This window comes from Doryrhamphus excisus, chromosome 3 (assembly GCF_030265055.1).
Source record: "Doryrhamphus excisus isolate RoL2022-K1 chromosome 3, RoL_Dexc_1.0, whole genome shotgun sequence".
NCBI lineage: Eukaryota > Metazoa > Chordata > Actinopteri > Syngnathiformes > Syngnathidae > Doryrhamphus > Doryrhamphus excisus.
The window spans coordinates 8,371,664-8,394,911 of record NC_080468.1 but is presented as its reverse complement, the minus strand read 5'-3'; the positions used below and the strand labels follow the sequence as shown (position 1 = coordinate 8,394,911).

General features: G+C 41.2%; 1 protein-coding gene across 1 annotated transcript in view; it reads right to left on the bottom strand.

Moving 5' to 3' along the window:
* Positions 1 to 6,302: 6,302 nt before the first annotated feature.
* LOC131125658 (ephrin type-A receptor 4-like) overlaps positions 6,303 to 23,248 on the bottom strand; it is a 33,703-nt gene continuing 16,757 nt past the window's right edge. Inside the window, exons 6-19 of the mRNA XM_058067402.1 lie at positions 20,583 to 20,738; positions 19,155 to 19,661; positions 14,443 to 14,567; positions 14,168 to 14,327; positions 13,979 to 14,090; positions 13,090 to 13,148; positions 12,846 to 12,959; positions 12,591 to 12,776; positions 12,453 to 12,514; positions 12,167 to 12,376; positions 11,657 to 11,833; positions 9,531 to 9,718; positions 9,257 to 9,436; positions 6,303 to 7,420 (exon numbers count right to left, since the gene is read on the bottom strand). Of these exons, the coding sequence (XP_057923385.1) occupies positions 7,303 to 7,420; positions 9,257 to 9,436; positions 9,531 to 9,718; positions 11,657 to 11,833; positions 12,167 to 12,376; positions 12,453 to 12,514; positions 12,591 to 12,776; positions 12,846 to 12,959; positions 13,090 to 13,148; positions 13,979 to 14,090; positions 14,168 to 14,327; positions 14,443 to 14,567; positions 19,155 to 19,661; positions 20,583 to 20,738 (2,354 nt within the window). The 3' untranslated portion in view covers positions 6,303 to 7,302. The remainder of the gene's footprint in view (positions 7,421 to 9,256; positions 9,437 to 9,530; positions 9,719 to 11,656; positions 11,834 to 12,166; positions 12,377 to 12,452; positions 12,515 to 12,590; positions 12,777 to 12,845; positions 12,960 to 13,089; positions 13,149 to 13,978; positions 14,091 to 14,167; positions 14,328 to 14,442; positions 14,568 to 19,154; positions 19,662 to 20,582; positions 20,739 to 23,248) is intronic.

Sequence of the window (23,248 nt, the reverse complement as noted above, 5' to 3'; positions counted from 1 at the left end):
GGTGCGTGAAAAGAGCAGGAGCCAGGTAAACGGAAGGGAACAACAAAGGAAGTGGTTACCAAAATAAGGGCATGGAAACCGGAACAGAGGCAAAGAAGGAAACTAAGAGAGCTGTTGTCACAATGGGGGTGAAGCCCGCTCCTGTCTGGAAGGGCATGGATAATGTATAATTTGTATAATTTAAAATGTAGAATTTGCTTAAATATGCATTTTTATTAACTACTATTACACCATGTTCAAGCATAAAAAACGGATCATTTATTAATCCATTTGAAAAGAGTGAGGATGCATCGTTGCACCTTTGTCCCTCTGTCCATCTTTGCAACAAAATGTTTTTCTGTTCATAAAGTACAGTAAAAAAGGGCATATTTCAGACAACTGAATGTGATGAATTAATTTGAAAGCTGTGGTTATTCTGATTGGAAGTTGTCATCATTTGACAGCCCTAATACTTGCGCGAAGACACAGTTTACAGTCCAGCTCTCACCAGAGGCCACAAGCTTTGGGTAGAAACACAAAGAATTAGATCATTGATTTCCTCCATGGGGGTGGCTGATCCTTTATGCTGCTCAGCTTTGGAGCTCTGCGGGGCATCGTGCATCATCTCGTTTTCACAGCCACGACCTCCCTCCAGAAGACCTCCACGCCTTGGTGACCTGTCACCTCGTGAGGAACAAAGCATTATTCTCACTAATTTATCCAGCCTTTTTGTTTGTTTTTTTTTTAATACAGAACTCAACATAAGCAATTTCTATTATTCTGCACATTTTATACCACCATTTTTCCTGTCGCTATACAATCAGCAGACTTTCAAGCGGACAAGCAGAGCGTTGGATTTATGCAGGTAGAAATTGGGTGGAGGTCGAAATAGAGGTGGAATGAGAGTAAATATTGGATTTGTGTTTCCAAATTCATGCTAATGTTGCTAGCTGCCCGTCCGCATGTGTAAACAGGCCAGATGCTTTGTTCGCAAATGACAAGCTCATGAGGTGATAATGTGTCAATGTTGTGTTTGCACATTTTCCCCATGCAGCTTAATTGACTAGAAGAATACTGGATTACTTTCATTGAACATTGTTGTCATTTAAATACATTTTAAACCTCCATGCTCCGGCATTTACCAAACCATCCAGTTTGTTAGCATTTTCGCATGAAGGACACCTTGACAGCCCTTCACATTTAGTCAACAGAATTTATGTTGATTAATGTTGCATACATTATAGGCAACTAGGAACAGATGCCAGATACTGTAGCAACAGCAGCCATGTTATTTTAACTAAGGGTTTAGTTCAGTCCATTTGTTATGACTATTCCACTGCCTTCCACTTTCAAACAGTGACATTCAAACAAGAGTGGCATTATTTACATATTTAAGAGGTTGTCATTAGACAACATCTTCCACTGTAGGCGTGCATAAACAAATATATCCTATTTTTCTATTCAGGTTGTATAATTCATATGTATGTTAAAGGGGACCTATTATGCCCATTTTTGTCCCTTTGTATTGAGTTGTGGGCTCTTATAGTTCAGCTACGCACCATAACTCTTACAGAAAGCTTTCTAGATATTCCAGAAACTGCACCTATTCCAGCTGTATTTCCTTGGATTTTCCAAAAGGGTCTGTTTTAATTCATTCCACCCACGGCCCGCCTCCTCCATCCTCGCTCCTGCCAGTTTGAGCTTATGCAGTCTGGGAGGCGCAATTATGATTTATAAAATATTTTATACCAAATGCCAATGCCATCCTTAACAAAATTGACAATCCACATGTACCGCCTGAACTGCTCTACGTCTGTGTTTTATGTGTACTACTACTGCGCTTCTGGTTTTATTGTGTCTCTTACATGTTGAGAATGTTTGCATTTCACTGTTGTCTGTTTCTTGTGCTGGTGAGCACCTTCGTTGATTCTATTCTAGTCTATTCCACGTGTATATTCCATGTGTCATACTGCAACCAACTCTCAACCAAGCCTATCCTGATTTTCTCTGTTCAGGTTAAAGATAGATCATTTTTTTTGTTTGTTTTTGCAGCATGCCATGCCCTGTTGGTACTATTCAACCCTTTCCACTGCAAGCAATCCATAAACAAATATTTCACACTTTTCTAGTCAGGTTGTATTTCTCAAATCTTACAGATAGGTCCTTTTCAATTTGTAGACATTGCAGCATACTATGCCCTGTTATTACTACTTACTGCTAAATTTGTGTAAATTTCTATTTACTTTTTATATGTCAGTTTAAGTTATGGGTAGCCCCTATTTTTTAATTGTGGCGGGATAACAACAATGCACTGTGAATATTCCAAAGCATCATACTGCAATGCACTCTCATGATCTTTGCAATACATTGCATTGCATTGTATTAAAAACGGGTCCTGGAGGCACAGCAGCATGTCATGCACTAGTAAGACTATTTCTACACATTTTACCCTCACTTAGCCAATTTTTTTCATATGATGATTTACACTTCTTGGATTTTAATGCATTGCGTGAAAATCCCAATGCATCATATAAAAAAGTATCCTCAACCGGCAACGCAGCATACAATGCATTCTTGTTGCTAGTTCAACACACTTGGCTGTCAGTCAAGCCTATATTGATTTTTTTAGTGACACTGACAACTCACTGTTCAGGTTTTGGATAAGTCATTTTTTGTTTGAAAGATATCACTGATGTGACTATTCAATGAGTGCCTTGATAGAAAGAGTAGTAAACTCTCATGACATTCTCATGACATTATTTGGCCTCTAATCCAAACAATTGTCAATAGCATGATTTAAAAGACATATCTGATTGAGGCTCAATCCGGCTATGAAAATGTCTGTGACCCTTGTAGGAGTGATTCAAACCTTTAGCCTGAATGGACACAATGTCAGCACTAAAAAAAACTTGCGGGGAAACACCTGCTATCTGTGCTGGAGATTCCAAGCTGCCATCTGCAGTGTTTGCTCACGGACTTGTAGGATTAATGTTAATCGCAGTGGTATTCCTTTTGGGATCATGGGTAAACAATCCATGTGATGTGGAAGAGCTGGTAGCCACAACCCATATTGTTGAAATTTTCTTCTCAGTGATATCTTCACATGACTCATGCTCTGTGGACGTGATTTTAAGATCTATTAAACAAGCCTTCTGAGGGCTGAAATACTAAAATGACTAACTAAACTCTTTGCGTTTTGCATGATTTTCTAGGCCGAAATGTCAAGACCATCAGCTTTAAAATGCATTTTGCTGCAAAAACTGGCACCCTGGGGTTGTTTTTCTCCAAGTGTGTGTGATAATGACTGCAGCAGAAGAAGTCATTACTACTAGGCTAATGCGCGTCAGATGCTACCTGTCCACAGCAGCAGCAGCAGGGGAGAGCGAGCCAGGACTTGTGCGACTGGCCAGCATAATGAGAGCGACATGGCCTGTCGTCTCGGACAGCTGCTTTGCAACATAGACTGTGTGCATCTGGCTGTGTGTGTTTGTGTGTAACTTCTGATGCTGCTAGTTTGGAGGAATACACACACAGCCTTGTCAGGGCTGCCGTGGGAATGCCTGCGGCATTATGTCCGTCTTTGAGGGTGATGCTTTTAATCCTGAAACAAATCTCGAATTTGCGCTTGTGTGTCTGCGGCTGTGTGAGCGCGCCCGTGTACAAAACTCAATCTCACAGCCATTAAGTTACGGCTGGCTGTGCAGCAAAGACGCCCCGCTGCCACTCCCACATGGAAGAGCAGGCAGGATTAGCCGGATCCATACGAGTCTTAATCTGGGGACAAAAACCCACAATGGCCTCCCACTGAGACATGGAGACAGAAAGATTCAATTTGATCGTCCCTCCTCAAGACCACAAGAGTGTCTTTTGGGGTTAACATTACTACTGCTCATTCTTGCAGCGGTCAATGTGGCTTCGGGGCCTGCACGATTATCCAATTGATCGATTCCTTTTATCACAATTCGAAACACATGCAGGCACGATTTGTCACAGTGAATGCAAATGTAGACTTCAAATTAAGGGAAAACAAGAGATCACAAAACAGAATTACTATATTACCTCTCTATTTTTTTAATAGAGCACCAGGCCTCTTAAAGGTTTTTATTAACTCATTCGCTACCAAAGACTTATTTATATGATTTTTCAACTGACCACTGACCGCTCCCAGACGTATTTAGTTGTCGTTTTTTGCATGAAGAGCTGTTGATACAACTCTACGATAGAAGACAGCAGTTTTAAGCGAAGAAAAACATCCTCAGGGTGGCAGAAGTGGATTTTCTAAGAACTTGCCGTGCATCTCTTCCATTGAAATAAATGCTGCACAGCAACCAGTACGTGAAGAGGCATCTAACCTTGTTGCAGGTTACGCATTGAACGCGTGCACACACATAGTTGCATATTTTTTTTAGGATCGTGTATTTTTATCTGCTAGATTAAGTAAAATAATAACAAATTCATCATGCTTATTCTATATAATATAAAATAAATATACTTAGTGAATAATAGCTTACAAAAAAAATAATGTATGATCAATAAAAATAAGAAAAAAAATTAATAATATCAAATAAAATATATTATATATGAGTAGAGTATAAAAATGGAGGCACACAAAACTATAAAGTGTGCACAGACACAAGTTAACGTGCCATATCACAGTATCATTTTAAACACTCTGCATGGATCTTTTTTTTTTTTTAAGATCACCTTAATGAGATAACTAATTTGTCCAAACAGCTACCACCTTTTTTGTATTTTGGGAGCAGCACAGTTTGCTAAGGCAATTAATCAAGACACGGCGTCTATCAGAGCGGAGGCTACTATTTGAGGAAATATGCTGATAGAAAAAAAAAGCAATATGATTTATTTTTGCAAAACCCACCGTGCATCTGTTAATGTGCATTTAAGAGTCGAGCACAGTATGTGATGCATCATCACAAAAGGTGGCCTTTGGTCATGTGACCACATGACTATCTCATTATTGGAGAGGAGCAGTCAGTTTCCCTGCCTGGAGCCAAACGAACTCCTTCTTCTCTCTTTCTCTGTCTCTTATTTAGGCGGCATCTGCCTCATTAACCACCATCAGCATTTTGTTTCTGGAGTCATTGGGAGTGAGTCATGGGGGAGGCATGTGTGTATGTGTGTGTGTGTGTGTGTGCATGTGTGTGCATGTGTGTTTGTGCAGCCAAGTCTCATTAGGCTGGAGAAACATTGGCATATTTGCCAGACTGAAGATTCTATCATCCCTTCCTTTATGTATCAAAAGTATCCTCCAATCAGCTCCCCTGTGTGTGTGTGTGTGTGTGTGTGTGTGTGTGTGTGTGCGTAAGAATATGTGCATGGCATCATATTAGAGGACAGATGTGTGCTGATAGGACAAGTTTGCGCAGTGAACTCAGCCCAATTTATCGGGCAAAAACGTGATGCCACATGGAGACAACCCACTGCGTTTTCTTCTCCTTTTGATTGCAAGATATTTCTTTCTCTTTCTCTTTCTATCCTCGCTTTTTTCTGCCTGTCCTCTCATTCACACACAACACCAAGCGTAGCTTTAATGTTGATTGTTTTTCTTACCGTGCTGCGCTTTCATAAATAATGGTTGCTTCTACCAAAGATGAGCACTTAAGACTTAATTTGATGTATTTTTGTACACTTGTATCATAAATGTATGTATGCAAAATACTTTGTTTTTCCCTGTGCACTTAATAATAATAATAATTTCAGTACAAATAAGTGACTTAGTTTATCCCATTTTAGGTTTTGGTCCAAATTATTATTTTTTTGTTTTGGAGGCATGGCAGCATGTCATGCACTGTCGTGACGATTCCATCATGTTTCCCTGCTAACAAACCTCAACCAAATCTATCCTAATTTGCTACTGATGCTGCATATCTCAAGTCACGTTGAGGATGAGTTCTTGTTTATTTTGGAGGCAGCGTATCATGCACTGTTGTCACAACTCCAAGGTTTCACTGCAAACAACCATCCAAATATCTTTGTTCAAATTTTATACTGATATTATACATCTCAATTCAGTGGGAAAGCATGGCAGCATGTCATGCACTGTCATGACAATTGCAACGTGTTTCACTGCAAAGAACCATTCAAATAATTTTAAGTGAATTTTATACATCTTGATTCAGGGGAATCTGTCATATTTTGTTTTGGAGGCATGGCAGCATGTCATGCACTGTCGTGACAATTCCATAATGTTTCCCTTCTAACTAAGTTATGTTGACGATGAGTTCTTTTTCATTTTGGAGGCAGCGTATCATGCACTGTTGTGGTAACTCCGTTTCACTGCAAACAACCATCCAAATCTTTTTAATTTAATTTTATACTGATATTATACATCTTAATACAGGGGGACAAATAGGTGCTTTTTGTTTTGGAGGCATGGCAGCATGGCATGCACTGTCGTGATTATTCTGACACCTTGATGATTTGAATACAGATTCTATGCAATTAATATGAAAACTCTCATACTGTACAAGAATGGATTTTGGCATTTATTGCAATGCAATATGGCAGTCAATACAATTCTTCTTCACTTGGCTTCTAATTTACAATATAGAAACTACATAAAAAAAGACCATAAATAAAGAAAATATTTCATGTAGCTAATGAGAGACAAGACTTGACTTGATTCTAATGAACATGTCTAATGAAAAAAGGTTAAACCAACAGAGCTATAGAAACAAAAGCAAAAAACATTCAGTCTGTTAGTATGTAACTGGAGAGATATTCGCCTTGACTCCTCCCACTTTCACTTTGCATAATCAGAAAGTTCAAACAAACGTGTGACATTTAGACACGGGGGAGTCCATTATGTGTGAGTTTACACTGCACACACTGCACACACACGCACACACACGCACACACACTTGAATTTCCTGCAGTCTTAGCCTAATCACTTCTTCTGCACATTTATGTTCCCACAGCATGAGTAACACTAACACACACATACAATAACACACACGCACACACACATTTTCTTCAAGTCAAGCCCAAAGCAGCAAAAAAAAATAAAACTGGAAGTCGTTCTGCTTTCATGTCAGCCTTCACAAACAGATAATAAAATAATGCAAAAGAGAAGTGAATAAGAGGATGTGGCTTCAGTCTCAGTAGCAATCAGTGGCCACGACCACATCATGTTCTTAGAAAACTCCACAGGATGGAAGTCGACAAAAAAGTGCTGCTTTCTCTCTTCTTCTCGCATACTTTCATTACGCTCCTTGTACTGGTCCACTGGTGAATGTCTCCCTAAAGTGCATGGATGAGGTAAATGGAATTGTTTTGCACACAGGTGTGTATCCATCCTGTCACTCAGACGGGAACCATTGTGTGTTGCATGTGCTGCATTTGAGACAACATTTCTTGCTGCACACTGGCAAGGAGTATGTCCTGGTGGGATGGTGTGAGGATTCCCAGTCTGTCCAGTTCCCTGTAAAATAAAAGTCGAAGCACAAATCATGAGGAAAAACATTAGTGGGGCACCAATCACGTAGATTGTTGATACACTAATCCCTCGTTTATCAGTTTATTGGTCCCAGATCCGACCTTTAAAAGTGAATTTCCATGGAGTAGGATTGCACACACAAAATGTTCACAATCTTCTAAATAAAGTTTTTAACATTATTAGAACTCTAGCAATTTTAGCAACTGTTTCAGTTTGTGACTTAATTGTTACTCTGTATTAAATATTAAAGAATGAAATACTACAGCACCATCTGCTGGGTCTGTAGGGTCGTGTCCAACTCATTCAACACTCTTTTGTGGAAGAGGCAAAAAGAGGTGAGGACGCAAGTGCACGCTAAAAAACGGGCACAAGGTGGCAGAAGTGCATTTAATAAGAGCTCGGCATGCACCTTTTGCATGTAAAAACATGCTCGCCAGCAAGGAGGAAGTGAAAGAGCGTGGAGGAGTGTAGCATGCAGAAGGTTATGTATTGCATGCACACACACCTACCCGTGTGCACACTTTGGTTCCAAATTGTAGTAGTTTAGTGTTTAGTGTTAGTGTATAGTGTTATATTTATAAATAAATTGCAATTGAGAAGTAAAATAACCCTTTTTATTGTTTATGTTGTTGTTTAGATATCTGAGCTGTCAAGAAAACAAAAAAAAATGTGTCAAAGTGAAAGTTGTGCTTCTTATCTTCTCACTAAAAACTGTTTTCTCCCTTTTGAAACTCACCTATGTTGTACGGCTGACTACAAAAAAATCCGGAAAAAGGTAGAAACAAGCGTTTTTTCCTGATGAAAAAGGAGAGTCCAATCTTTTAGGTTGTATGCTAACATAGCCAGAGAACACAATATTCTGTGCCTCGAAAAATCAGTCAAAATCATCTAAAATGGCCGGTAGTGAAGGGGTTGAATTTTGTAAAATGGCTGGGATTGAATGAGTGAATGGATATTTTTGCTATATCTAGGTATTATATTTCTTCATATTGTGTCTCCAGCTATACAAGCGCCACACCCCAATTAATCGCCAAGTGCACTATCCACTTAAACTAGTGGTGTCCAAACTGCATACTAAAAATCAAAAGAAACGGGGGCCACTTGTGTTCATTCATTCATTCATTTTCTACCGCTTTTTCCTCACGAGGGGTGCTGGAGCCTATCCCAGCTGTCTTCGGGCGTGAGGCTGGGTACACCCTGGACTGGTCGCCAGCCAATCACAGAGCACATATAGACAAACAACCATTCACACTCACATTCATACCTATTGACAATTTGGAGTCGCCAATTAACCTAGCATGTTTTTGGAATGTGGGAGGAAACCGGAGTACCCGGAGAAAACCCACGCATGCACGGGGAGAACATGCAAACTCCACACAGAGATGGCCGAGGGTGATATTGAACCCTGGTCTCCTAGCTGTGAGGTCTGCGTGCTGCCTGCCACTTGTGTTATTGTTAGTTATTAGTATCAACATTTCAGCTTCTTCAGTTTACAATTTGCCTTTTTGCACATTTTTTTCTCCATATTTTTTGGTTTAATTTTATTTCTACAATGTGCCGGAGGCCAATAAAAAACATTCAAAATGGCTGCCGGGCCGCACCTTGGATAGCCCTGGTTTAAACCAATCTTTTTTCAATTTAAACCATCTTCTATGCTGTATGTACCATGGGGCAATCTGACAAGTTGGACCAATTAACAGATGCGCTCTCAATTTGTTTGTGTTCCATAAGAGATGCCTGTTGCTCTGCAGTTTATTCCCCCCCCCAGCCATTATTTGAGGAAATTCTATGAACTAAAAGATGTCCTGAAGGTGCACTTACTGGTGTGTGAGTGCCAATAGGCTGTCAAGAGTGGAGTATCCTGCTGCCACCAGGATCTCTGTATACATCTCCAAACCGATGGACTGCAACCACTCACACAGCGACCACTTGGCCACGCACATCTCTGGTAGGACCGAAACACACACCTCCGGACCCACTCCTGACTCCAATATGGTGGGTCTGTGGGTATTAGTATTAGCTATTAGTCACAATGGGGGTGTCAAGTGTGGGAATGTATTACGACAGTATGTGTTATTTCCACAAATGTGTTTACCTTTCCCCTCCGGTCCTTCGCAGAGTCCCGGGGTTGCGAATAAGTTTGTCCAGCATGTTCAAGATCTGGCTGAACGTGGGTCTCTCGGCTCGCTCTCGTTCCCAGCAGTCCAACATAAGCTGGTGCAGGACCACAGGACAGTCCATGGGAGCAGGCAGGCGGTAGCCTTCCTCTATGGCTTTTATCACCTACAGGTGGAGAATTTACACATTTATTGACTGGAAATCACAAATTGACTGAATGAATGCTAACTGCAGAGACAAAGAACATCAGTCATGTTCATGGCATTGTCGTGTTTGGACTGTTTTGCTGTAGTTTGTATAGATACGACATAACATAAGTCATAAGACATAACCATTACACAGTCAAACCTTGGGTTTCAAATTCCCCAATTTTCATATGATTCGGTTTTCAACCAAAATTGTTGCCTTGGTTATCATACACTGTCTCGATTATTGAACACTCATGCCAGTACGAGAAATATTACCTCATAATACCTGGCAGTGCTTGCTTTTACCAACATAAAAGCATCAATAGCAAGTAGAGTAAAAGTGAAATTACGACATCACTAGGCAGTACTTTCAGTAGTTTCAGCACAGACCAGAACGGTGAACAAAAGCATTGTCCATCCGGTTTGCATATCAATGAGCAACACATTAGCTATGGAGTTGTTACCATATATAGAAATTGCGCTTTCAAAAAATGAGCTTCACAAAGGATTTTTTTGAACGTTTTAGAGCTCCCTCAGAAGTGCTTTCATCAGCTCAATCACCTTGTATATAATCTCATAGCGCGTAAAAGTATATTACAGCACTGTGCCTGCACCACGTCAATGTGTGTTGGCCTTGATTTGAAGGCAAATGCAGCAAAATCTCTGTGAAGGACCAGAGGTTAAACACACACTCTTTATGCTTTGTTTGTCCACTCCTAAAATATCACAGACATGGTGCCTGTTTCATGTATTCTTCAACATCAAGGGGCTTCATTGAAGTTCACATAATTGGTCTCTGTAGGAATAAACGTTTGAACACAAACCAGTTGCACATAAATCTGGATTTGTCTGAGCAAACGGCCTGTGAGTTCTGAGTTTGTTCTATTAGTACTTTGGCTAGGAAACTATTACACTGTCAATCCAACAAGAAGCTCTAAAAGAAAAAGTTAATTCCCAGGCACGCCTTCCTGTCCCAAATACTATTAGGAACCGGTATCATGTATTGATGTATTTATATTAGGGATCGACCGATATGTATTTTTTGGGGCCGATGCCAATACCGATTTTTTTCCATCACCCTCAGCCGATGGCCGATTTTGCTTGGGCCGATATTTGTGATGGGCTTGGTAAAGTGTTAAAAGCAAGCTCACTCTATTACTTGTGAAAACGCGCTCTTGATGTGATTCAACAGTGGGGGTGGGGTACCGCGATGACGTGTGTTGCGGGGTCCTCTGCCTGACTGTAAATCATGCGGTGGAAAAATACATCGGCGAACCCACGCGCGTACCGGCCGATACCGATACAAGGAAAAAACGCAAATATCGGCCCGATATATCGGTTAATTATATATCTGAATGAAGACACTAACAGAACTTCCAACCTTGAAGAAATTATAGTATATACTGGGGCTGTCAATCGATTCAAATATTTAATCGTGATTAATCACATTTTTTGTCCACAGTTAACTCATAATTAATCACATTTTATCACAGATAGAAATCAGTATTTATCTATAGTAAGTAGGGATGTGAATCTCTTTGGTATGCGATGTGATCCGCAACTCCATGATAACTACATCAAAACACCCGGGCTTAGGTACAGTTACTGCTGTACCTGTTTTCAATCAAAAATTACTTAAATAAGGTCGGAAACGTATAAGTGGGACAAACATGCATAAGAAAAAGACATCAGCAAACACTGTATCTTATACACAAGGTACAGCCAGAGTCCATTCATGTGCCTAAAGGTACAGAGTACTCTAAAACTACCCTATGGCGGTACACCAGTACATACCACACCAGTGCTGACATATTATGGCCTTATGTACTACTATGATGTTGTTGTGTAGCATAGATTTTGCTGCTTCTTCTGCTCGTGAGAAATCTTGAAGGTTAAAGGAGCTAAAAATACTCACATCCTGGTTGTTCATGTCCCAGTAGGGTCTCTCGCCGTAAGAAATGACCTCCCACATCACGATGCCGTAACTCCACACATCACTGGCCGTGGTGAACTTCCTGTAGGCGATGGCCTCTGGAGCTGTCCACCTGATGGGGATCTTTCCTCCAGGAGAGAGGTAAGTCCCAATGGCCTCCTGGATCAATGATACAGATGCAGTGTTATTCAGTGTACTGTACATGCACTGCAACATATCTTTGACTCATGTCGGCTGGTTGGTTAGTTGGTTTGTTTGAAGTCAATTAATTCAGCCAATTAATTCATCAATTAGTGAGGGAGTGCATCTGTCAGTAAGATTTCTAGTTAGTCAGTCAGTTACTCAATTAGTTAATTGGTCATGCAGTTATTCAATTTGTTATACTGTCAGTTAGTCAGACAGTGAGTAAGCAGTTTATATATGGAGTTAACTAACCAGTCATAGTTAGATTATCAGTTATTTAGTTGGACATTTGGTCAAACCCTGTCTTACCCTGGTTGTGTATGCAGCCTCAGGGTCGTCCTCCAGAACCCGACTGAGGCCAAAGTCAGACACCTTACACACCAGGTTGCTGTTGACCAGGATGTTTCGTGCTGCGAGGTCTCTGTGAACGTAGCTCATGTCTGACAGGTACTTCATGCCTGAGGCGATGCCACGCAGCATGCCGACCAGCTGGATCACGGTGAATTGGCCGTCGTGTTTCTAAACGGTGACAGGATAAATGATGATGCTTCGACTTTGCCAATGAAAAATGTCGACATAAAGGGAATTAATGTACCCGAAGAAAAGCATCCAAGGATCCATTTTCCATGTATTCTGTAATGATCATTAGTGGTTTACCTAAAAAAAAAACCACAAAATAGTCATTAGAAGTCATTATGGTCTTACATTGTTGACGCAATTTGTAGCAACTCACATCTGGTGACAACACCCTCCAGCCTGATGATGTTGGGGTGGTCAAATTGTCCCATGATGGACGCCTCAGACAGGAAGTCACGCCTCTGTTTATCCGAGTACCCCGCCTTCAGACTCTTGATAGCCACGTACACTTCTCGCTTTCCTTGCACACGTAACCGCCCGCTGCACACCTCCCCGAATTCTCCTACACAGCAAACAGCAAACGTCAGCGCCAAGTAAGCATTTGTGTGTAGGTTTATGCGTATGTGCTAACCCATGCCGATAACTCTCTCGATGTGAATACAGCTGACGTCAATCTCCTTGGCAAACTCATGGATGGCCTGATCTGGGTCCTCGTAGGTGAACGGGTCCACATAGATCTTCACTCCTACCGAGGAGGATGATACATGTAAATTGTGTAACGGTTGCATACGTTATATAAATGTCTTTGTTGGGAGAATAGTGTGAAGTGTGCAGGTGTGGTGCAGAGCATCCATCTGTTGTGTGTGTGTGTGTACCTGGATTAAGATGCTTTTCTTCCTCCGAGTCTTGCTTGGTTTTACTGTACTTGCTCCTCCTGATAAATTAGTTACATTTAGCACACAAACAAAAAACAAATATTGTCATTTGTGCATGTTTGTGTTGACACTTTTACACAGTTCTTCTACAAAGTGATGACAATGAGAAGAGAGAGCAGCAAGGACGCGGGGCGTGAGCACATGAAAGCGTTGTGGGAAGTGGAAGGGGAGGAGAAGTAAGGGGTAGTGGGAAGGCAGGGGCAGGCCTCAAGTAGTGGGAGATAAAAGGCATTTTCCACTAAACAAAGAAACTGTAAAAAAAAAACAAACTCTTTGTGGCTGAACAGGAACAGGTGTGTATATGAATGTGCATCTGTGGGCACCTGCTCCAGCTTTGTGTGCCAGTGTGTGTGTGTGTGGGGGGGGGGGGGGGGGGGGGGCACAGAAATAGGAGGGACAGTGATGACAAATCAGGGACAAAGGGATTATCACTGTCTCCACTCTAATCCCCTTTAAAAGAGCTGCAGGTAACACACACACCCCTTATTTCACCACACAATAGCAGGATGTCTCAGAGTGATAGTGATGGATTGATCATATACATTATTCATTAAGTATAAAACCCAATGGTCACTTTATTAGACACATCTGCAGAGCAGCTGTTTAAAAATGTGGCTTTTGCAGGGACAATAATATGACACTAAATTGAGAACAGACCTCCACCATGATATGAATTAACAGCAAATTGAATGTAATTATTATGCATTTTTTTGACATTTTTATATAATTTTCCACTGAGAAAACATACAAAAATCCTTTTTGGATTGGTTTCACAGAAAAAAATCAATCATGCACATGCCTATGCATGCTTGTGTGTTTGCATGTATACCTGCGACTAATAATGAAGATGGCTGCCGATATGAGCAACAAAATTCCAACCCCGCTCACAGACAGCAGCAGGAAGGCAGAGTTGACTCCTTCTCCAATCAAAGGGAAGGGATCTGAACAGGTACAAACACACCATTTCATATTCCTTCCTAAAAACTTTTAGGCGATTCACCAAAAACGAATGTTGTACCTGAGTTGGTGGAAAATTCAAAGGGGGTGCTGAACTCCCCATATCCGGCAGCGGTGCGAGCTCGCACATGAAACACATACACAGTAAGTGGGTTGAGGCCTGTGACATCCACACTCCGAGAGAAGGTCCTCATTATGCGGTAGGACCTCTCCTTCTGATCCTGATTGGATTGGACAAAAGGACCCGCTTTTGAATGCCTGACAACAAATCCATCTGATGAAAATATTGGCATTCCAGACAACTAGCTGGACTGCATTAACCTGCCGACTGCTCACCTTCTCATAGAACTTGACCTCATATTCCAGGATGACCCCGTTGGGTTGATCGGGTTGTTGCCATGACAATGACAAAGTATGCCTGGTGACGTCAGTGACTTGGATGGACGACACTGGAGAGGGAGCTAAGACGGAGGAAGACATTAGGACTCACTGGAGTTTTCAAAATGGACTTCAATTGGAATCATTGATTCTCTCACGCAATCAAAAAGGAAAACGAGAATGAAGACCTATACATGGCACATTATGACAATGGTACTGTATCACATTATTCAAGTAACAATACCTAATGCCTATTAGTATGGCCATTAATTTCGAGTAGGAGAGATAATAACTGAGTAATTCATTTAGAATTCAATCAATTGTGTGGTATTGATTTTTGATTGATCATGTCTTGAAGGACAGTTTGCAACCAGCAGGAGCGCTGCTGATTTAGTCTCAATTAAAGAAGAACATTACGTCAACTATAGCACTCCCCCAGGCAGTAGTGTTCTACAACATTGGCATTGAAACAGGACTTCAGAACATTCAGAACTAATTATACTGTAACTTACAGTCATCCCTTGCCACATTGTGATTCCAATTTTTTGGCTTCACCCTATCATGATTTTTCAAAAATATAATAATTAATAAATAATGATGTTTCGTGGTTGATTTGTCAAAGAAATATAAGTGAATTATATGCATTTTTTGCTTTTTAGCTTCAAACTGGCTAAATATAAGATATAAGGCATAAGATATGCCTTAAGATTAAGATATGCCTTTATTCGTCCCTCAGTGGGGAAATTTGCATTCAGAAGATGCATTCAAAGCCGCAGTGAATGATATGTAATATTCTACACTGGTCAGTAGGTGTCAGTAATGTTACTTTGATATTCAATGAGACACAAAACCGCTTGACTTAATCACCTAAACAACAGGTTTTTATTGCAGGTTTGATTTATCTCACAACAGGCACAATATACCTGAACTACTACTACTACTGTTGCAGCCATAACCCACACCAAGCTAAAACTCAACTCTGAACCCCCAACATCACTTCCTGTCCACAAGATACACACACAAGCAGGAGTATTATTTATGCCTTAGATGGGTTATTTTCTATCTACAATATTGGGTGATATTATATGAGTGTAAAGGTGACTGTAGGGGTGTTATTTAGAAGGTCTTAACAGGTTGCCTACAAAAAGATTCCATTTATAAAGAAGGAATCGTACTTTGCGGATGGTCGACTCTGGAACCAATTAACTACAATAAACGAGAGATTACTGTTCTTCACTTTGCCCCATAATTGATCAAGGAAATGAAATGAGACAAACGCCCATTCCTAATCGTGAGTTAATGACAACTAAATACATAGCTAAATGTATGGTGAACCTTTCCCTACACTCCCTTTGACCCAACTCCTGGGAGTTGACCTCAATCTTATTCAGTCCTATTCCATAGAGGCAAAACACCTCACTCAATCTATAGTTCAACATCGTTCCATTTTTTTTTTTTAAACCCATCCGTCCCTTCCGCTGTTTGTCCTCTTTTGAGGCTGGTCACATGACACGCAGCCATATGGTGGTGCGGGTTGGACTTGACACATCCCAGGCATACGCTCATGTGGAGCACTCCCAGCTAGAACTTATTTCCCCGGGGCACCTCAAACTTAGCAGGTGTGCCACTTTTCAAATGCCACCGCAAAGTGAAGCCAGTTGAGATGTAATGACATGCAAAAAAGTAATGAAGGGCATGTGTGGGAAAACGCCACAAAGCCTCAGCCAACACCCTCACAACTGAAATGAAACACGCCATAAAATCTGGGTGACTGGAAGAAGTCATTTATACATACATTTATAGCTTCCTGTCGCTATTTTGCATTGCGTTTTACCATTGTGAATACAAAGCTCTTTCTATTTGTATTTAAGTCATTGATGTACAGAATATCTCCCAGAATGCTTTCTGACATCCGCTTGAGAAGACCCCTATAATTAATTCAGCTGTTGAGTGTAGGAGGACAGCGTAATAACGATGGCAACGATAACAGTGCGAGTAAAGCAAAGCAGCTCCCTTCCACAGAATGCAAAGCAACTGTTTGCACTTTTGTTCACAGTGAAATTATAATAAACAGTTTTATTTATCAGAAGATGTGGACAATAAGTCATACTCTAGCAGACAAAATCTTTCCGAAATAATTTTGCTTTAGCCATTAATTCCATTAATCAACTGTTTCGCATACTATACCATATTATACCATTTATACATATAAAAAAATGACATTTAGAATTAATGGCACCAGCCATGATGAACTCACAGCTCAGCCCAATTTACAAAAGTGACATCATCGGGGTGCTGAAGCACAGTAAATAAACACTTCTTGAGGTAGATCATCGACCTGGTTCAGTATATTATTCATCAAAATAGTAGTCATGCCAAAACTATGTGTTGCTGCTGGATGTTTGTTTTTCTTTTCCAACAGACCAAGATTTAAGACAACAATGACCGAAGTGCAAAAATCGAGAGACAGAAGGACGCCCACTCCGAGTTCTGTTTTTTTTGCAGTGATCATTTCACTGACAACTGCTTCAAAGGAACACCATAACAAGAAGCATTTGGCTTGAAAGTGCGATATAACTGCTATTAAAAAAGCAAGACAACAAAGAAGAACACAAAAGTAAGCCATGCCTTGTTTACATAATGTCTATAAACACTATTTCACAATAGCGACAAGGCTGCAAAGCATTACACATGTTATATAAACATCTTTTGACAGTGATATGTTTACTCTGGGGCGGCGGTGGCAACAGCGGCGAGCATTCTTCCCCGACATACGACCACATATTCGTACAATCAAAGAGGCTATAAAACCCCTTTATGCTCATTAAGAAGTTGATTTAAAACAACAATTGAAGGATAAGCAACTCCAGAGTCACACTTCAGGCTTAAGTTCATGTTTTACAAGTTCTCTATTTCACCGCCAAATGTTTCTTCCTCCTTGAAAACTATTGACACATCTCTCAAATCACTATAGTCACTGTAATCATCCTCTGTTCTGTACGTCACCATGTTTCTTTACCTGAGCCATAGCGACTTCCGGAAATGATGCTGACTGTGAGAGCTAGCTCCAAAAAAAGTAATTTCTGCGGATATACCGTTTGATTTAAAAAAATCTAACAACGTAGAACATACTTACAAACAACATATTTAAGCAAAGTTGATGGATCATGGCAGTGACCCTTTAAAGGCCCTATGCAGATAAGAGCACCTACAGTCTATACAGGGTGGGCCAATCGTGCAGATCGGAATTTGCAATGTTCAAGGAGGACATTTGAAGCATTTCCAAGATCAAATTGTACTTCATTCATTCATTTTCTAACACTTTTTCCTCACAAGGGTTGCGGGGGGTGCTGGAACCTATCCCAGGTGTCTATAGGCGAGAGGCGGGGTACACCCCGGACTGGTCGCCAGCCAATCACAGGGTACATATAGACCAGGGGTGCTCATTAAGTCGATCGCGATCTACCGGTCGATCGCGGAGGTGGTACTGGTCGATCGCTGGTCGATCGCGGCGTGACATTAAAAAAATATCATCCCAGCATCAATGCCGTCACTTGATTGACATACAGGGCAGCCATTCAGATGACAACTGAATGTTGCCCTTCGGGCGACCAATCAGATCAAAGAACGTCTCTAAGTGCAGCAGAACTTACGATGTCAGCCTATCATCCATCCCCGTTACTTGATTGACATACAGGACAACCAGTCAGATGACAACTGAATTTTGACCTTTAGGTCACCGCTCATGCGTAAACAACGATGCAAAGTGCTAAGCTAGTCGGCGAATTGCGAGATTTTAAGCCCTCGCTAAAGTTTATGGTCACTAAAATGAGTGAAGGAGCTGGACCAAGTAAAAAGGCAAAAACTGGACCAAGTAAAAAGGCAAAAAACATATCACTTCCATACGGATATGGAATATTATACGGATATTATGATACGGATATTATCCATGACTGATAAACATTTGGAAGTGTGCTTGAGGCTGGCTATCAGCAGCTACTGTCCGGACTATGCATCCCTGGCTGGTTCAATTCAGTGCAAGTCATCAAAGTAAACTCAGGTAATTACAAAAAATGTTAATAGTTAATTATGTGTGTTTTGCAATATTGGCTCATTTGGTTATGTAAGGTACATCAACATACATTGTACGTACAAATAATCCTCAATACATTTGAAAATAAATAGATGTTTTGCATTTTTGTAGTGGGTAGATCATTTTGACTCGGTCATTTTAAAAGTAGCTCGCACGCTGAAAAAGTGTGAGCACCCCTGATATAGACAAACAACCATTCACACTCACATTCATACCTATGGACAATTTGGAGTCACCAATTAACCTAGCATGTTTTTGGAATGTGGGAGGAAACCGGAGTACCGGGAGAAAACCCACGCATGCACGGGGAGAACATGCAAACTCCACACAGAGATGGCCGAGGGTGGAATTGAAACCTGGTCTCCTAGCTGTGAGGTCTGCGCGCTAACCACTCGACCGCCGTGCCACCCATCAAACTGTACTAATAATTGTAATTGAATAAGTCACTGTAAATGTAATAACACCTAAAAAAAATGTAAAACTTTATTTAGTACTATATCTGACACACTTCTGCATACTTTCTATAGATTAACACTTTGTTATTGCAATCTTGATGAAAGAAGTGCATATGTCCTACCTGCTTGATTAGTGGTTACAGAGACAGACACACTCTGGGTGGCCCCTTCAGCACCAGCCTGGGAGACTCCGTTGCGTGCTTGCACGATGAAGGTGTAGTGAGTGTGGGCCCTGAGCTCGCTCACCACCACCCGGGTGCCCCTCAGACCGGTCTGGCCGGGAGAGAACAGCACGTCTGAGCTGCAGGTTTGGCACAACTGAGAGCCTGAAGCTGGTCTAGTGGATTCTCTCTGATAGACGCCTCTGCCTGACTGGACTTCAGGTCCCACAATCCCTTGGTCTGACTGCATGCCCTGGCCGATGTGCTGAGCATCCGGCTGGGTGACGCTGTGATTCCAAGAGACGCCTTTGCTACTTGTCTTAGCCTGATTGCCAGTCTGACAGACGAGACACTCCAGGTTGTAGCTGATGTCACTTCGACCTCCCAGCCGGCGAGGGGGGCTCCACTCCAGAACGACAGAGGTCTCATTCACCACTGAAATCAGCTGCTGTGGAGCTGATGGAGGCTCTGAGGAGGAGGAGAGAGTAGCTTATTTAACAGAATGCAGTGAAAACTGTATGCGCCGACATCCGGCGTATTTATAGGTCTTTTTTAAACGTGTCATTTTAAAATCTTTACTAACACAAATGAGGCTGAATTTCTATAAAAAATAGGCTATTTATAACAACAATGAAGATATTCTATGTAAAAATGTATGCTCAAGCAGCTGTAAGCACCCCCATATAGTCAGAATGGTACAATCTTGATCACATGACAATGTCATATAATTCAACTACGACTATTCAAATCCTCGAATAGTCGACTATTCTCAGACACCCCTAGTTGAGACAGGAGCAGCTTTGGCATTGTGCCACCATAATTCAACTTTCTTACTTTTATTTACATTTTCTGTAAATACAGGTTTTATGAGTTGAAATGTTGTACGTGGGGGGTGAGGCTTCTGCGCGTTTATGGCATCAGACAAAAATGTTTATTGTTCAGTTTCTTTTTTGATGGGCCAACATTCTTTTCTGTGGTGTTTCTTTTTTGTGTTTGTCATTTTTCCCAAGCCAAGAGAACCATGTGCTCCATATAGGCATAATTAAGTTTTACGACTGAGGTCTCAAAGGTCTCCAACGCAGGACCTTACTGAGAGGCTTCAACAAGCAGACAAGGAAAAAGAGGACATTTATTCACATGTCAGAGATCCTTAACAGGATGTGGATGGTGGTTTAGTCATAAGTAACAGAATCACCAAACAAGAGCTCCATTTAGACAAGTGCGTGTCTGCTGCCTTTGTTTTGACGGAGGGGTGGGTGAGGGGTTAGGAGGAGGGATGCCAATTGCTTGCTTTTCTCTGCAAGAACCATGCGTTGTCTGTTTTCACAAGGGCATTGCCTCACCAGTGTGTTTTCCCATTATGACAAGTGTACCAGCGTGCGTTCTTACGGGAGCAAGCCATGGAGGGACTGTCGCTGTCAGCTCTGAAAAATCCGGAGTGGCAGTCACACACCGTCGCCCCCTCTCGGAGCGAGTAACTGTGTGGAGGACACTTGGAGCATCCTGCATCAGAGGCCCTGGACTTGTAGAAACCAGCCATACACGCTGCAGAAGACACAGATAAACATTAGTCACAACATAATAATAAAAGCCACGGGTCGTACTGAGTGACACACAAAATCATCCACATCGGTTTAATACGTGTCTCAGTGTACCGTACTGTGGTGGGTTCTAACCACAAATAAATATGCCGCATTTGTCCATCCCAAGCTGGAGCAGCACTGATGTGCCAGCAGTTTTCCTGCAGCTAATCAGCACCGATCATCAGTGAAGCTGTTAATACAGAAGGAAAGGCAGCAATGCCTCGGCTAAATCAAGCGGAAAAAGAAGACCGCAGGCCACCTACTTGATCATGTTGAAAGTGAGAAAATATTAATGAAATGAAAATATTGCAAATGGTTATTGGGTGGTGGGGATTGTGGGGGTTAGTAAACACAAAAGTAAAGACTAACTCAACCCATCCATTTTCTATACTCCCTGTCCTCATTAGGGTCATAAGTAAGCAGAAGCCTCCACTATGTCAATAACATTCAATTCAAAATCATTATATTTCATTTTGTGTGTATTTTCTTTATCCTCTCCCTCCATCTTTGCAAAACAATGTAAAGGAGTTATTACGTTATATATTATATTAATGTCTATAAAATGTCCTTTGTGTTAATATTTTTGGTTTTCTGGAACAGATTAATTGGATTTACATTAATTCCTATGGGATTAAAATTAGCTTTGGTTAGAGTCTGTTATGGTTTGAGTCAGACCTTCTGGAACGGATTAATGACATTAACTCCACTGGTCCACTGTATATCAAAACACCATCCACCTGTTTGTGTGAACATTGCAGTTCTTTCAGAAATTTTGCCAAATTAAATACCTTTACCTTTTTTCTTAATAACTTATTTTGTAAAAAGATGGATGGATTTAAAATAGATCTTTTGTGATGCCAGTCCTGGAACTTTTCTGACACACCTTTTAGGCATCATTTTCACATGATGTCTCTGTACGAATATATATGCCTGTTTACCGTCCAAGTGTTTGACTGACGTCATGTATAGCCCAGCCTACTCTTCCACTCTCTCGCAGGTACCAAAACATTCACTCATTCATTCGTTTTCTAGGAAACATTTGTATAGAATTCCTTTAACATATTGTTCTTCCTCTACAATTTGTCAATCAAAAATACAATTTCACTTTAAATTTGGCTTTGATGACAATCATTTTTGGTTGAAATGTATGTCCTGTATGAGTTCAATAATCAGCATGGAGAAGATAATATCTTGATGGAGGACAAAACTGACTCCAACTATGCAATAACATTCTTGTTGCATGAAAATCAAGTCTTCACTTGATTATTAGACTCCAACATAGCTGCTTATAGGTTTCCACAGTCAAAAAGGCACATGTATCTGCCCCAGCTGTAAGGGACAAGGGGTAAAAAACAGCATTTTACAAAAGCCATTATAATCCCAAAGGTAATCATTGTGGTGTTTTTTGTAGTATTAAGAAGCAACCTGTTGGCTTCTGGTTCTGGTTCTGTTACATTGGTTTAGTTAGAGGACAGCTCCACTGGACATCTCAAATATATCACTAGGGTGTGTTGTCAGTCTCCCGGGGCAATGACAGTCCACCCTGAAGGCAATATAATCAAAAGTGACTCAGGTCAAGTGACCCTTAACCCTATATACAGTCCCCTTTGTCTTCCATATTGAGCAGTCAGAAAGGGCAGACAATAAGATAACTGACACAAGGGAAACATCATTGCACTGCTGGATTTAAAGGACCGCATCAGAGAATGATGAAGCTTTAAAAAAAAAGAGACATTTTGAAGATGCTTTTAGTGAACACTATTGAAATGCATTAAAATCCAAAGGCAGTGCCGGCAGCCCACACGAACATAGTAAGTGACATTTACGGAAGAGAAGATATGCATAAAGAGAGGAGGGTCTCCCTCCTGTGTACTGGAGTTTGCACATTGACAATGCAACAATGCAATAAATGAGAGCGTAATTATTCTACTTGACATCCACTGGTGAAGCCAAAGAGATAGGCGAGCACGGATGCAAAGGGGCAATCTTCCTCTCTTTAATTCCTGAAGGAAAATCCTCCATTTGTTTCCCTTGCAATCATTCACCTTCTTTTTCATCATCACTCCGTATTCATCTCTCCTGGTGCTCGACTCCCTCACAATTCCAAAAGACATGGAGACATCCCGGTGGGAGTGGGAAGAGATGTGTGGAGAATGTGTGTGTTGGAGTGTTTCAATGTGCTTTATGACATGCACATGAGTGGATGAGAGGGAGGAAGTCTCCTCTGTAATCTACTCACACCGACCATCCTGTCCCATCTGTGCGAGCCTCCATAGATTTGCCCTTTCACACACTCACTCGCCCTCCCCTTCAGACTTTTCACGAGCTCCTCATTCACTTCCTGCACGCTTCCTCTACGTCCTCCACTTATTCCGCCTTGTATCGCTGAGTGGATCTAAACGTATCGCTGCTCTGTCCGTACACCAAACAACGACGGAATCACCTCCAGATTTAAACAAGCCGATAGCAAAT